The sequence below is a fragment of the Myotis myotis genome, unplaced genomic scaffold (genome assembly GCF_014108235.1).
Source record: "Myotis myotis isolate mMyoMyo1 unplaced genomic scaffold, mMyoMyo1.p scaffold_m19_p_4, whole genome shotgun sequence".
Classification (NCBI taxonomy): Eukaryota; Metazoa; Chordata; class Mammalia; order Chiroptera; family Vespertilionidae; genus Myotis; species Myotis myotis.
In genome coordinates, this window is record NW_023416346.1 from 6438526 (window position 1) to 6453219 (window position 14694).

The 14694-nt window shown below is 54.0% G+C and overlaps 2 protein-coding genes across 2 annotated transcripts; both read left to right on the plus strand.

Moving 5' to 3' along the window:
- Positions 1–2649: 2649 nt before the first annotated feature.
- Positions 2650–4256, plus strand: LOC118654286 (erythroid transcription factor-like). Its single transcript, XM_036305612.1, has 3 exons — positions 2650–2778; positions 3294–3419; positions 3888–4256. Exons 1-3 carry the CDS (start codon positions 2650–2652, stop codon positions 4254–4256), a joined length of 624 nt encoding a protein of 207 aa, XP_036161505.1.
- Positions 4257–8390: 4134 nt separating this feature from the next.
- On the plus strand, positions 8391–9997 carry LOC118654288 (erythroid transcription factor-like). The gene is made up of 3 exons (XM_036305614.1): positions 8391–8519; positions 9035–9160; positions 9629–9997. The coding sequence occupies exons 1-3, from the start codon at positions 8391–8393 to the stop codon at positions 9995–9997; spliced, it is 624 nt and encodes a 207-aa protein (XP_036161507.1).
- Positions 9998–14694: the final 4697 nt, after the last annotated feature.

The window sequence follows — 14694 nt, forward strand, 5'->3', positions numbered from 1 at the left end:
CTCTCTGTAATACTTTAAGCAATAAAACAATTAAGAAAAAAAATTTTCATAACTTAATTTTTAGAATATCCTGTTATACATAACTAGAGGCCGGGTGCACAGGATTTGTGCACTGCTGGGGGGTGTGGCCTGTGGGGATCAGCCTGCTCATCCCAGTCTGCAGAGTGGCTGTGGTCCCACCCTCTGAGTGGCTGCTCCCTGGTCTGGCATCTTCCGTGGAGCTGGAGCACTAGCTTCTCCAGGGGACCCGGTCAGGGCCAGGCTCAGAGACAATAGCACTGAGGCGGCGGAGTAGGCCTCAGTCCCACGGTGGCCATGAACCTACCTCCCAGCCTTCAGTCAGCCAAGCAGCACTCCCACTGTGGTAGTGCACTGACTCCCCAGGGGGCAGCTCCTGCGTGGAGCGTCTGCCCCCTGGGGGTCAGTGCATGTCATAGCCACTGGTCGATTGGTCGTTCCACCATTCGGTCTCTGGGCTTTTATTATATAGGATTATTAATAACGAACTACAACATTCACTAATGACTGATTACTATAATTGTGTTGCATTCATTTTCCTTACGTACCTTACGTGCAGGTGCACCATTTCTCTCCACTGATACTAGCAGCAAATATTTCAGCAGCCGGTTGCCACATCATTAGTCTTGTACTGACTTGTTTGGTGTGCATAACAGGAAATATTTTGCTTTCAGAGAAAAAGAAAAATAGATTTGCATTACGCTTATAAATTTGTGCAGTTATTCAGTGTCTGGTAAGTTAATGTTCAAGAAAAAATATTAATTTTTCTTAAAATGTTCTATTATTTTATGTTAACAATGACTCATTTATTTCAACCCTTTGTAATCAGCATGTCTCTATTGAAATAATCCTATGTTTCTATGAAAATTGAAGGTTTTGTGTGTTTTTTTTGCGGCCCACATAAACTTAAACCTTGTTTATTTGGCCCATGATAGCCTTTGAGTTTGACATACTTGCTATACAGGGCTTGCTGACCTAATCCTATCCTCACTCTATGGCCTAAAGGAAGCCTAGCCTATAACAGTGCTGGAGCCTATAACCGGATTCTGCAGAAACCTTTCCCTGACTTCCAACAGAAATCCGTAACTTGACCCGTTTCGGGGATCTCTGACCTGATCGGTCATAGGAACCCCTAACCTTGCCCTCTGGAAACACCCTCCTGACCCTGTATAGGAAGCCCTGATGTGACTCTCTCTGACAGCCTTGGTCTGGAAGCCTTGCCCTCCCCTTGTACAGGAGCCACTGTCTTGACTGTGGCTAGTGGCCACCACATGAAACAGCGTAGCTCTGGGGAGTCTACAGAATCCTGTAGCAGGCACTGGTATAGGCTTTTCAACCCTGCTCCCCTTTCTCCCTGACTCACTCACTTTCCCAGCCTCCCTTGCAATGACAGGTGGACATGTGACAGTTCTGATCAATGGAGTGAGCAGAGTGACATACGCAACTTCCAGGCCTGGCCCATAGGAACCTCTCATGGGCCCTCTTATGAGCCCTGGCTGGTGTTCTCAGTGGTTAGAGCATGGGCTTGTGCACTGAAGGGTCTCAGGTTTGATTCCCAGACAAGGGCATGAACCTGGGTTTAGGTTTGATCCCCAGCCCCAGTTGGAGCATATGCAGGCAGCTGCTGCACTGGCTTTTCTGGCAGGGTTCCATATTGCTGGGGTTGCCATGGAGACCCTTAGCTAGGGTAGAATCTCACAAAGAAGCCATCTTAGAAATGGCCAGAAGCCTTCATGAGGCTATGTGGGTCACGTTCCCTGTGTATGTGCAGACCTGGGAACGTACATCCCCAGACTGCCTCATTGGGAATGAATACGGTAAGTAGGTGGGGGTGACCCTAGTTGAGTGGCCCATGGGGCTCCACAAAGTTATGCTAAAAGCCCATTGGGAAAAGGCTGCTGGTGACTGCAGCTGCCAGAGGGACCAGTGGGACTCAGACCCAGGAGTCACCCAATGGCCAGCAGCTGCTCTGGCAACCTATGGGGAGGTGGGAAGGTTGGCCACCATGTGGGGCTGTTGGGAATCACTGCATCTTGAAAGCAGGATGGCTTCAGACCTTCTGTTCCCTTCTTTCTTCCTTCCCATACCCACCCACACCCCAAACAGTCTTCGAGGTTAATGCATGCCTCTGCCGTCTGGAGGGGACCCCAGGAGGCTCACCATACACCAGCTGGGTCTATGGCAGCACAAGGCTCTACCCTCCCGCAACTGTGAGCCCCACCTGGGAGTACACCCCTCCCCAGGCCTCAGAAGATTCCTATGCAAGAGGCACCTTCCTAGAGAACATCAGGACACAGCGACGGAGTCCGGACCTGTTGGCGCTGGGGCCTGCGGTGCCTTCCTCCATCCCTGTCCCCAGCAGTGCCTACGGGCCCCCCGACTTTCCTAGGAGCTTCTTTCCTCCAACTAGAAGCCCCCCCAATCCAGCGGTCTATTCCGCCCCCAACCTCCAAGGAGCCCTGCCCCCGTCCACATGTGGTGAGGCTCCCCCAAAGGGACAGGGAGGTTGAGGAGGGGGATGGGGTCCAAGGCAAAGTTGGGCTGAGCCTGGTCCCTCTTGCCCCCCTGTCCACCACACCAGAGGCCTGGGATTGTGCGCCATGCAGGGTGGTTCTGAGACGGTGTGATAGCATGTGTACCAGGCACAGCGAAAGTCCGGCAGAGCGAAAGTCCGGCAGAGCGAAAGCCGCTCCACAGTGCCACCTGTGCAATGCCGGTGGTCAGACGATGACTAGGCAGAACAAGCCCCAAAGGCGCCCGGTAAGAGCCCAGGCCGGCCTCCCCTCACCCAGGTCCTCTGTTCTCACTCCGGGCAGGGATCTCTGCCCTCACACTCTATGAGAACCCACATCCCCCCTCCCTGCCCCATCCACTCAGGGACCCAGCTCTGTACAGGAGTGTCTACCCTCAGCCCACCCTCGGGCTGCAAGCAGGCACGCCGTCCACTCCCTGCACAGCAGTTTTCATCCTTGGCTACACACTGGGATCACCGTGGGGCCCTCCCGAGATGGGTTGATTTACTTGGTCTGGGGTGCTGCCTGGGCATCAGGATTGTTTTCGACTCCCCAAGTGAGTCCAATGTCCGCCAACGCTGAGAACCACTGATGAAGCACCCCACGCCATTTGGAAAGCCCCGGGACAGGAGGCCATGTCCTCGCCCCTCAGAGCACCCTCAGTCTATGCCTTGTCCAGGAAGCCCTGCCTGCACCCTGACCCTCACCTCCTGGGTCCTCCACCCACCAGTGCACTGACCCTCATTTTCTTGCTGCCCCCAGAAGGTCAGCAAGCGGGCAGGTGCCCAGTGCACCAACTGCCAGAAAACCATCACGGCAGTGTGGCGGCTGAATGCCAATAGAGACCCCGTGTGCAATGCCTGCGGCCTTTATTACAAGCGACACCAGGTGTGCCCTGCCTCTTGGAGCCTGCCCCCTGCACCCCTATCCCACTAACCTGGCCTTCCTTCTCCTTTTCCTTTCCTGTATTCTTCCTATCTCCCTTCCTCTCTTCTCCCTGTTATTCTCCTCCCTCCTCCTTCCCTATCACCCTTCTCTTCTCTACACCTTCATCTCCTCCCTGCCTATCTTTTCCCTCCTGCTCCCTTCTCTCTCCTCCATTTCTCATTTCCTTCCCCCTCCCCTCCAGCCATCAGCTAGTCCTGTGGCTAGAGGCTCCCTCAGCCTTTCCATTGCTTAGGGCCTCACAAGCTCATGACTCCTTAGGGCATTATCTGTGCCACAGCTGGGGCCTGCTCCCCTAGTCCTTGACCCAATTCCCGACTGTTAAGGAGTGGGGTGGAAAGGGTGTCCCTGCTGGAGACACAGAGGCAAAAGTCTGAGGTTGGGAAACACTCATGGCCTCTCTTTCATCAGGTGAACCGACCACGGACCGTGCAGAAGGGTGGTATAAAGTCTAGAAAACCCAGGCCATCACAGAAAGAAAAGAAGCCAGTGTCGAGCCTGGGAGGCACAGGACCAGCTGAGGCTCCGGCTGGTGGCTTCATGGTGGTGGCTGGGGGCAGCGATGGTGGGAATTGTGGGGAAGTGGCCTCAGGCTTGAGACTGGGCCCACCTGGTACTGCCCATCTCTACCAAGGCCTGGGCCCCGAGGCGCTGTCAGGGCCTGTCAGCCACCTCATGCCTTTCCCCGGGCCCCTGTTGGGTTCACCCACAGGCTCCTTCCCCACAGGCCCCATGCCTCCCACCACCACCAGCACAGTGGAGGCGCCCCTCAGCCCATGAGGACACAGAGCATGACTCAGAGCAGGGGTAGGGTCCCTCTCCGCATGGAGCCAGAAGTTTCTACAACCCAGCCTCTGGGCCCCCCACAGCTCTTGGCCTGGACCGTCAACGATTTGTAAAATAAATCATCAGAGTCCTGAAGTTGGAGGTGTGAGTCTGAGTGGGACTGAATAAAGAGCCGTGGTAGGTGGGGTGTGCAACGGTGCCTGTGGCTCTCTGGTGATGGCGTGAGGCCGTGTGAGACAGCACGTGTCACCCTTCATGATAGTGGGTTATGATGTGCAAGTATAAGAGTGTACTAGTATGTGAGACCACGTGTGACAGCAACCAGGGTGTATGATATGGCGTGTACATGCACACGTCATGGGCAGAGACTGTGTAGTGGCTGACTGCTCTGTGAGGTGGTGACCATGGGGGTGAGGTTCTGAGAGATGGTGTGCACGACACCAGACAACTGTGAGAAACGGGGCACCAGTGACTGTATGAGAGGACGTGGGGGTATGTGTGTAACGGCGTGTGCTGAGGCAACATGTGAGGCTGTGCTCATGTGATTGTGCACCATGCAGGGTGGTTCTGAGGCGGTGTGACAGCATGTGTACCAGGCACAGCATTTGCTCAATAAACATTTCTGGGATGCTCACCAAGGGCTGTGTAGGACGGATGTGGAGACCTAGCAGTGTGACCTGAGGTACTGCGTGTCAGGAGGTCTTTGTGGGTCTGGCAAGGGCAGCACTTGTGTGCAAGCATGTGTATGTGAGCGTATCGCACATCCTGTGCCCTGTCACAGTGCCTCTGAGTGGCTGACAGCGTGAGCAGCTCTGTACACTTGCTTGTGGAGGTATCAATATATACAATTTAAGTCTGTAAGTTAGGGACCCACCTCCAGGGGACAGAAGACATGTTCAGGACAGGAACGGGAGGCCAAGATTGGGGCTGGAAAGACAGCCAGCAAGAAGGGCAGAAGGCCGGTCTGGGACCTTGGGGTTGTCCATGGGCCCTCTTGTCATTCATCTCTTATCTCTCTCAGCCCAGCTCGGCCTGCAGCCCTGTGGGAAATGGTAGAGAAGGAGGGGGGAGATTAGGAGGACAAAATAATCTCCAGGGGGGGATATTTAGACCCCATAGGTGGTGAGCTCCCCACAGTGCCAACTCCCTCCCCATTGCACCCACTCACCTGGGATGTGTTCTTCCACGGAACAAACCCTCACACTGGAGCATGCACGGAGTTAGGTGACATCCTAACCCAGACAGGTTAAGCGTCTCTCCCAAGGCCACACAGCTGGTGGCACAGGGCTGAGCCAGGCTCCGTGGTGTAGCCTCCACACTGCCCAGAGGCTCCTAACCGCAAGCAGCACCGTTTCCTGGGTGCTCACTGTGGTCAACAACAGCGGAAGGCTCAGGTGCTTTCCTTCATGAACACCTGAAAAAATACTCCAGTCCGGCTGGTGTGGCTCAGTGGTTGAGCATCAACAGAACAGCATCCCTTCAGCTCGTCAGCACACTGGCCCACTGAAGAACCACAGTAGTCCCTGCTCATGACAGGGATTGTCCAGAACTTCCCTGGCCGCTCCACAGAACCCCAGTCTCCTCATCCTGTGGGAGCCCCTGTCCTCGTCTTGAACAGAAACCTCTTGCAGAACCTGTGCTGGACAGGCCCCTGGACCCGCCGTGTTCAGGAGCCCCGGATCCCCAACTCCTATCAAAACGGCAGCCCTAGCCTGGTTCAGGAGCCTCTCTGATACTGGAGCTCTAAGGGAACCATTTCTCTAATCAACAGGAAACCCATCCTGACCCTGAGCAGGATCACCGGTCCTCACCTTCTACAGGAGGCACCCTGTCCTGCCACCACAGCACAGGAACCTCCGCCTTCCCTGGTGGCAGGACAGAGCCTGCCCCACCCACCCTTATAGAAATGCCTGGCCTGACCCTCTTCATGGGACTCCATCTCTATAGGAATCCTGCCTGGACCTTGGACGGGACAGCTCTGTCCTCACACTGCACTGCAGCCCTGCCGTCCAGGTAGCATTTTACAACCACTTTGCTCATCTTAAAATCTAGTTCTGAAACCACCTCCCTGACTCTGTCTGCAGAAATTCTCTCTTACCATTGATGTTTCTATCCCTCTCCCCTCCTCTCTGAAATCTTTAAAAATATATTTCAAACAAAGAAATCCCCATCTGTAAACTCTTTGGGAACCCTGATTGAGTTCAGGAGCCTTGCTTACATCGTTGACAATGACCCCTGACGCCACTCTGCACAACAATCCCTACCTCACACCCTACCCCACAGAGTCCACAGGAACCTGTGATCCAACTCTCAATGTGAACTTCAATCTTGAACTTACATGGAAAACCTTTCCTGAATCTGTGGGCGGCACCTGTCCTGACCCCCTGCTTTACGTTCAGACCTCGTCCTATATAGGCACCGACAGCCTCACCTGGCACAGGACCTCCTGCCCAGACACTGTGCAGGGCTTGCTGATCTAACCCTGTGCTGGCTCCATGGCTTTGACCCTCTACAGGAAGCCTTGCCTATAACAGTGCTGGATTCTGCAGAAACCTTTCCCTGACTTCCAACAGAAATCCGTAACTTGACCCGTTTCGGGGATCTCTGACCTGATCGGTCATAGGAACCCCTAACCTTGCCCTCTGGAAACACCCTCCTGACCCTGTATAGGAAGCCCTGATGTGACTCTCTCTGACAGCCTTGGTCTGGAAGCCTTGCCCTCCCCTTGTACAGGAGCCACTGTCTTGACTGTGGCTAGTGGCCACCACATGAAACAGCGTAGCTCTGGGGAGTCTACAGAATCCTGTAGCAGGCACTGGTATAGGCTTTTCAACCCTGCTCCCCTTTCTTCCTGACTCACTCACTTTCCCAGCCTCCCTTGCAATGACAGGTGGACATGTGACAGTTCTGATCAATGGAGTGAGCAGAGTGACATACGCAACTTCCAGGCCTGGCCCATAGGAACCTCTCATGGGCCCTCTTATGAGCACTGGCTGGTGTTCTCAGTGGTGAGAGCATGGGCTTGTGCACTGAAGGGTCTCGGGTTTGATTCCCAGACAAGGGCATGAACCTGGGTTTAGGTTTGATCCCCAGCCCCAGTTGGAGCATATGCAGGCAGCTGCTGCACTGGCTTTTCTGGCAGGGTTCCATATTGCTGGGGTTGCCATGGAGACCCTTAGCTAGGGTAGAATCTCACAAAGAAGCCATCTTAGAAATGGCCAGAAGCCTTCATGAGGCTCTGTGGATCACGTTCCCTGTGTATGTGCAGACCTGGGAACGTACATCCCCAGACTGCCTCATTGGGAATGAATACGGTAAGTAGGTGGGGGTGACCCTAGTTGAGTGGCCCATGGGGCTCCACAAAGTTATGCTAAAAGCCCATTGGGAAAAGGCTGCTGGTGACTGCAGCTGCCAGAGGGACCAGTGGGACTCAGACCCAGGAGTCACCCAATGGCCAGCAGCTGCTCTGGCAACCTATGGGAAGGTGGGAAGGTTGGCCACCATGTGGGGCTGTTGGGAATCACTGCATCTTGAAAGCAGGATGGCTTCAGACCTTCTGTTCCCTTCTTTCTTCCTTCCCATACCCACCCACACCCCAAACAGTCTTCGAGGTTAATGCATGCCTCTGCCGTCTGGAGGGGACCCCAGGAGGCTCACCATACACCAGCTGGGTCTATGGCAGCACAAGGCTCTACCCTCCCGCAACTGTGAGCCCCACCTGGGAGTACACCCCTCCCCAGGCCTCAGAAGATTCCTATGCAAGAGGCACCTTCCTAGAGAACATCAGAACACAGCGACGGAGTCCGGACCTGTTGGCGCTGGGGCCTGCGGTGCCTTCCTCCATCCCTGTCCCCAGCAGTGCCTACGGGCCCCCCGACTTTCCTAGGAGCTTCTTTCCTCCAACTAGAAGCCCCCCCAATCCAGCGGTCTATTCCGCCCCCAACCTCCAAGGAGCCCTGCCCCCGTCCACATGTGGTGAGGCTCCCCCAAAGGGACAGGGAGGTTGAGGAGGGGGATGGGGTCCAAGGCAAAGTTGGGCTGAGCCTGGTCCCTCTTGCCCCCCTGTCCACCACACCAGAGGCCTGGGATTGTGCGCCATGCAGGGTGGTTCTGAGACGGTGTGATAGCATGTGTACCAGGCACAGCGAAAGTCCGGCAGAGCGAAAGTCCGGCAGAGCGAAAGCCGCTCCACAGTGCCACCTGTGCAATGCCGGTGGTCAGACGATGACTAGGCAGAACAAGCCCCAAAGGCGCCCGGTAAGAGCCCAGGCCGGCCTCCCCTCACCCAGGTCCTCTGTTCTCACTCCGGGCAGGGATCTCTGCCCTCACACTCTATGAGAACCCACATCCCCCCTCCCTGCCCCATCCACTCAGGGACCCAGCTCTGTACAGGAGTGTCTACCCTCAGCCCACCCTCGGGCTGCAAGCAGGCACGCCATCCACTCCCTGCACAGCAGTTTTCATCCTTGGCTACACACTGGGATCACCGTGGGGCCCTCCCGAGATGGGTTGATTTACTTGGTCTGGGGTGCTGCCTGGGCATCAGGATTGTTTTCGACTCCCCAAGTGAGTCCAATGTCCGCCAACGCTGAGAACCACTGATGAAGCACCCCACGCCATTTGGAAAGCCCCGGGACAGGAGGCCATGTCCTCGCCCCTCAGAGCACCCTCAGTCTATGCCTTGTCCAGGAAGCCCTGCCTGCACCCTGACCCTCACCTCCTGGGTCCTCCACCCACCAGTGCACTGACCCTCATTTTCTTGCTGCCCCCAGAAGGTCAGCAAGCGGGCAGGTGCCCAGTGCACCAACTGCCAGAAAACCATCACGGCAGTGTGGCGGCTGAATGCCAATAGAGACCCCGTGTGCAATGCCTGCGGCCTTTATTACAAGCGACACCAGGTGTGCCCTGCCTCTTGGAGCCTGCCCCCTGCACCCCTATCCCACTAACCTGGCCTTCCTTCTCCTTTTCCTTTCCTGTATTCTTCCTATCTCCCTTCCTCTCTTCTCCCTGTTATTCTCCTCCCTCCTCCTTCCCTATCACCCTTCTCTTCTCTACACCTTCATCTCCTCCCTGCCTGTCTTTTCCCTCCTGCTCCCTTCTCTCTCCTCCATTTCTCATTTCCTTCCCCCTCCCCTCCAGCCATCAGCTAGTCCTGTGGCTAGAGGCTCCCTCAGCCTTTCCATTGCTTAGGGCCTCACAAGCTCATGACTCCTTAGGGCATTATCTGTGCCACAGCTGGGGCCTGCTCCCCTAGTCCTTGACCCAATTCCCGACTGTTAAGGAGTGGGGTGGAAAGGGTGTCCCTGCTGGAGACACAGAGGCAAAAGTCTGAGGTTGGGGAACACTCATGGCCTCTCTTTCATCAGGTGAACCGACCACGGACCGTGCAGAAGGGTGGTATAAAGTCTAGAAAACCCAGGCCATCACAGAAAGAAAAGAAGCCAGTGTCGAGCCTGGGAGGCACAGGACCAGCTGAGGCTCCGGCTGGTGGCTTCATGGTGGTGGCTGGGGGCAGCGATGGTGGGAATTGTGGGGAAGTGGCCTCAGGCTTGAGACTGGGCCCACCTGGTACTGCCCATCTCTACCAAGGCCTGGGCCCCGAGGCGCTGTCAGGGCCTGTCAGCCACCTCATGCCTTTCCCCGGGCCCCTGTTGGGTTCACCCACAGGCTCCTTCCCCACAGGCCCCATGCCTCCCACCACCACCAGCACAGTGGAGGCGCCCCTCAGCCCATGAGGACACAGAGCATGACTCAGAGCAGGGGTAGGGTCCCTCTCCGCGTGGAGCCAGAAGTTTCTACAACCCAGCCTCTGGGCCCCCCACAGCTCTTGGCCTGGACCGTCAACGATTTGTAAAATAAATCATCAGAGTCCTGAAGTTGGAGGTGTGAGTCTGAGTGGGACTGAATAAAGAGCCGTGGTAGGTGGGGTGTGCAACGGTGCCTGTGGCTCTCTGGTGATGGCGTGAGGCCGTGTGAGACAGCACGTGTCACCCTTCATGATAGTGGGTTATGATGTGCAAGTATAAGAGTGTACTAGTATGTGAGACCACGTGTGACAGCAACCAGGGTGTATGATATGGCGTGTACATGCACACGTCATGGGCAGAGACTGTGTAGTGGCTGACTGCTCTGTGAGGTGGTGACCATGGGGGTGAGGTTCTGAGAGATGGTGTGCACGACACCAGACAACTGTGAGAAACGGGGCACCAGTGACTGTATGAGAGGACGTGGGGGTATGTGTGTAACGGCGTGTGCTGAGGCAACATGTGAGGCTGTGCTCATGTGATTGTGCACCATGCAGGGTGGTTCTGAGGCGGTGTGACAGCATGTGTACCAGGCACAGCATTTGCTCAATAAACATTTCTGGGATGCTCACCAAGGGCTGTGTAGGACGGATGTGGAGACCTAGCAGTGTGACCTGAGGTACTGCGTGTCAGGAGGTCTTTGTGGGTCTGGCAAGGGCAGCACTTGTGTGCAAGCATGTGTATGTGAGCGTATCGCACATCCTGTGCCCTGTCACAGTGCCTCTGAGTGGCTGACAGCGTGAGCAGCTCTGTACACTTGCTTGTGGAGGTATCAATATATACAATTTAAGTCTGTAAGTTAGGGACCCACCTCCAGGGGACAGAAGACATGTTCAGGACAGGAACGGGAGGCCAAGATTGGGGCTGGAAAGACAGCCAGCAAGAAGGGCAGAAGGCCGGTCTGGGACCGTGGGGTTGTCCAATGGCCCTCTTGTCATTCATCTCTTATCTCTCTCAGCCCAGCTCGGCCTGCAGCCCTGTGGGAAATGGTAGAGAAGGAGGGGGGAGATTAGGAGGACAAAATAATCTCTAGGGGCGATATTTAGACCCCATAGGTGGTGAGCTCCCCACAGTGCCAACTCCCTCCCCATTGCACCCACTCACCTGGGATGTGTTCTTCCACGGAACAAACCCTCACACTGGAGCATGCACGGAGTTAGGTGACATCCTAACCCAGACAGGTTAAGCGTCTCTCCCAAGGCCACACAGCTGGTGGCACAGGGCTGAGCCAGGCTCCGTGGTGTAGCCTCCACACTGCCCAGAGGCTCCTAACCGCAAGCAGCACCGTTTCCTGGGTGCTCACTGTGGTCAACAACAGCGGAAGGCTCAGGTGCTTTCCTTCATGAACACCTGAAAAAATACTCTAGTCCGGCTGGTGTGGCTCAGTGGTTGAGCATCAACAGAACAGCATCCCTTCAGCTCGTCAGCACACTGGCCCACTGAAGAACCACAGTAGTCCCTGCTCATGACAGGGATTGTCCAGAACTTCCCTGGCCGCTCCACAGAAGCCCAGCCTCCTCATCCTGTGGGAGCCCCTGTCCTCGTCTTGAACAGAAACCTCTTGCAGAACCTGTGCTGGACAGGCCCCTGGACCCGCCGTGTTCAGGAGCCCCGGATCCCCAACTCCTATCAAAACGGCAGCCCTAGCCTGGTTCAGGAGCCTCTCTGATACTGGAGCTCTAAGGGAACCCTTTCTCTAATCAACAGGAAACCCATCCTGACCCTGAGCAGGATCACCGGTCCTCACCTTCTACAGGAGGCACCCTGTCCTGCCACCACAGCACAGGAACCTCCGCCTTCCCTGGTGGCAGGACAGAGCCTGCCCCACCCACCCTTATAGAAATGCCTGGCCTGACCCTCTTCATGGGACTCCATCTCTATAGGAATCCTGCCTGGACCTTGGACGGGACAGCTCTGTCCTCACACTGCACTGCAGCCCTGCCGTCCAGGTAGCATTTTACAACCACTTTGCTCATCTTAAAATCTAGTTCTGAAACCACCTCCCTGACTCTGTCTGCAGAAATTCTCTCTTACCATTGATGTTTCTATCCCTCTCCCCTCCTCTCTGAAATCTTTAAAAATATATTTCAAACAAAGAAATCCCCATCTGTAAACTCTTTGGGAACCCTGATTGAGTTCAGGAGCCTTGCTTACATCGTTGACAATGACCCCTGACGCCACTCTGCACAACAATCCCTACCTCACACCCTACCCCACAGAGTCCACAGGAACCTGTGATCCAACTCTCAATGTGAACTTCAATCTTGAACTTACATGGAAAACCTTTCCTGAATCTGTGGGCGGCACCTGTCCTGACCCCCTGCTTTACGTTCAGACCTCGTCCTATATAGGCACCGACAGCCTCACCTGGCACAGGACCTCCTGCCCAGACACTGTGCAGGGCTTGCTGATCTAACCCTGTGCTGGCTCCATGGCTTTGACCCTCTACAGGAAGCCTTGCCTATAACAGTGCTGGATTCTGCAGAAACCTTTCCCTGACTTCCAACAGAAATCCGTAACTTGACCCGTTTCGGGGATCTCTGACCTGATCGGTCATAGGAACCCCTAACCTTGCCCTCTGGAAACACCCTCCTGACCCTGTATAGGAAGCCCTGATGTGACTCTCTCTGACAGCCTTGGTCTGGAAGCCTTGCCCTCCCCTTGTACAGGAGCCACTGTCTTGACTGTGGCTAGTGGCCACCACATGAAACAGCGTAGCTCTGGGGAGTCTACAGAATCCTGTAGCAGGCACTGCTATAGGCTTTTCAACCCTGCTCCCCTTTCTTCCTGACTCACTCACTTTCCCAGCCTCCCTTGCAATGACAGGTGGACATGTGACAGTTCTGATCAATGGAGTGAGCAGAGTGACATACGCAACTTCCAGGCCTGGCCCATAGGAACCTCTCATGGGCCCTGGCTGGTGGTTTAGTAGTTAGAGCATGGGCCTGTGCACTAAAGGGTCTCGGGTTCGATTCCAAGTCAAGGGCATGCACCTGGGTTTAGGTTTGAACCCCAGCACCAGTTACAGGAGGCAAGGGATTGATGTGTATCTTTCACACTGATATTTCCCTCACCTCTCTCTCTCTCCCTCTCTCTCTCTCTCCCTCTCTCTCTCTCTCCCTCTCTCTCTCTCTTTCTCTCCTTCCCTCCCACTCTCTCTAAGAATCAATGGAAAAATATCCTCTGGTAAGAATTAACAAAAACAAAAAACCTCTCATGGAATCCTCCCTTTCTCATCTACCACCTGAATAGTGATAAGTCCAAGGACTCAAAGGAGAGCAGAGTCACAAAATCGAAATTGCCTGGGTCCATGAATAACCAGTAGTAAATATTCACATTGGATTTTGTATGAGCGAGAAACAAACATTTACTTGTTAAGCCCCTGAGATTCTGGGTTTGTTTGTTACAAACAGTGATGGCGAACCTTTTGAGCTCAGCGTGTCAGCATTTTGAAAAGCCCTAACTTAACTCTGGTGCCGTGTCACATATAGAAATTTTTTGATATTTGCAACCATAGTAAAACAAAGACATATTTTTGATATTTATTTTATATATTTAAATGCCATTTAACAAAGAAAAATCAACCAAAAAAATGAGTTCGCGTGTCACCTCTGACACAGGTGTCATAGGTTCGCCATCAATGGTTACATCAGGTAGCCTAATTTAACTCAATTAATAATAACCTTTTGACTGAATCTGGACATGAATACCTGATCTTACGTTCTATATGAACACAGCTCTGAAGCTGTACAGAAACACCTGTATTGAGCCTGAACTGCACCAACCTGTCATAGGAACCTTTCATAATGCAGTCTAAGAAGCCCCATCCTGAGTGTTTATGGGAACCCATAGTCTGGAGCTTTCTAAAAACATCCGTCTTGTCCTGTATAGAAACCCTTGCTTGGCTCAGTGGAAGAACATTACAGAAACTGTAGGAATCCTTAGCCTCACTCGGTACAGGGACACTTACTTGACCCAGTAGAAAAACACCAGAAGTGACGGGACCCTGTCCATGAATCCGTCCTCACACCTCACACAAAAGGAACACCTCTCCTCAGTAAGCATGGAACTTCTGCACTTAGTCCCTAGAAGGAAACCAAAGACTGACACTCTAGTGCAGGGATCAGCAAACTAGAGCCTTCAGGCTAAAGCCAGGCTAAAGCCACTTTTTGTATTTTTAAAGGGAAAGCAAGAAGATACCAGAGGCTATATGTGGCCTACACAGACTAAAATATTACTATCTGGTCCTTCGTAGAAAAAGTTTGCCGACCTCTACTCTCTTCCAACTGTACAGAAAAATGGGCCTTGACCCTTGCAAGACTCCCTACTCTATTACTTTGCAGGCATCACAATCTCAGAGTGTTCTTCAGTGTATATTGCATCATTGTGTTTTCTTTGGTGTATGTGGAGGTTTAAAGGTCTTAGGGCTGTGGCTCTCTTCCACTGGGACAAAAGACTTGTTCAGGCAGTAAGAGAGTGGAAGGGAAAAGAAGGCTGAAACTAGAGTTTTCAAGAGGGTCAGAGGGCCTGGCTAGTGGGTAGTGGGGCTGTCAATCTGTTTGTTAGTCAGCGAAGCTGAACCCCAGACCGCTTATCTTTCCGGCCCCAGCCTACAGCCCGGTAGGAAA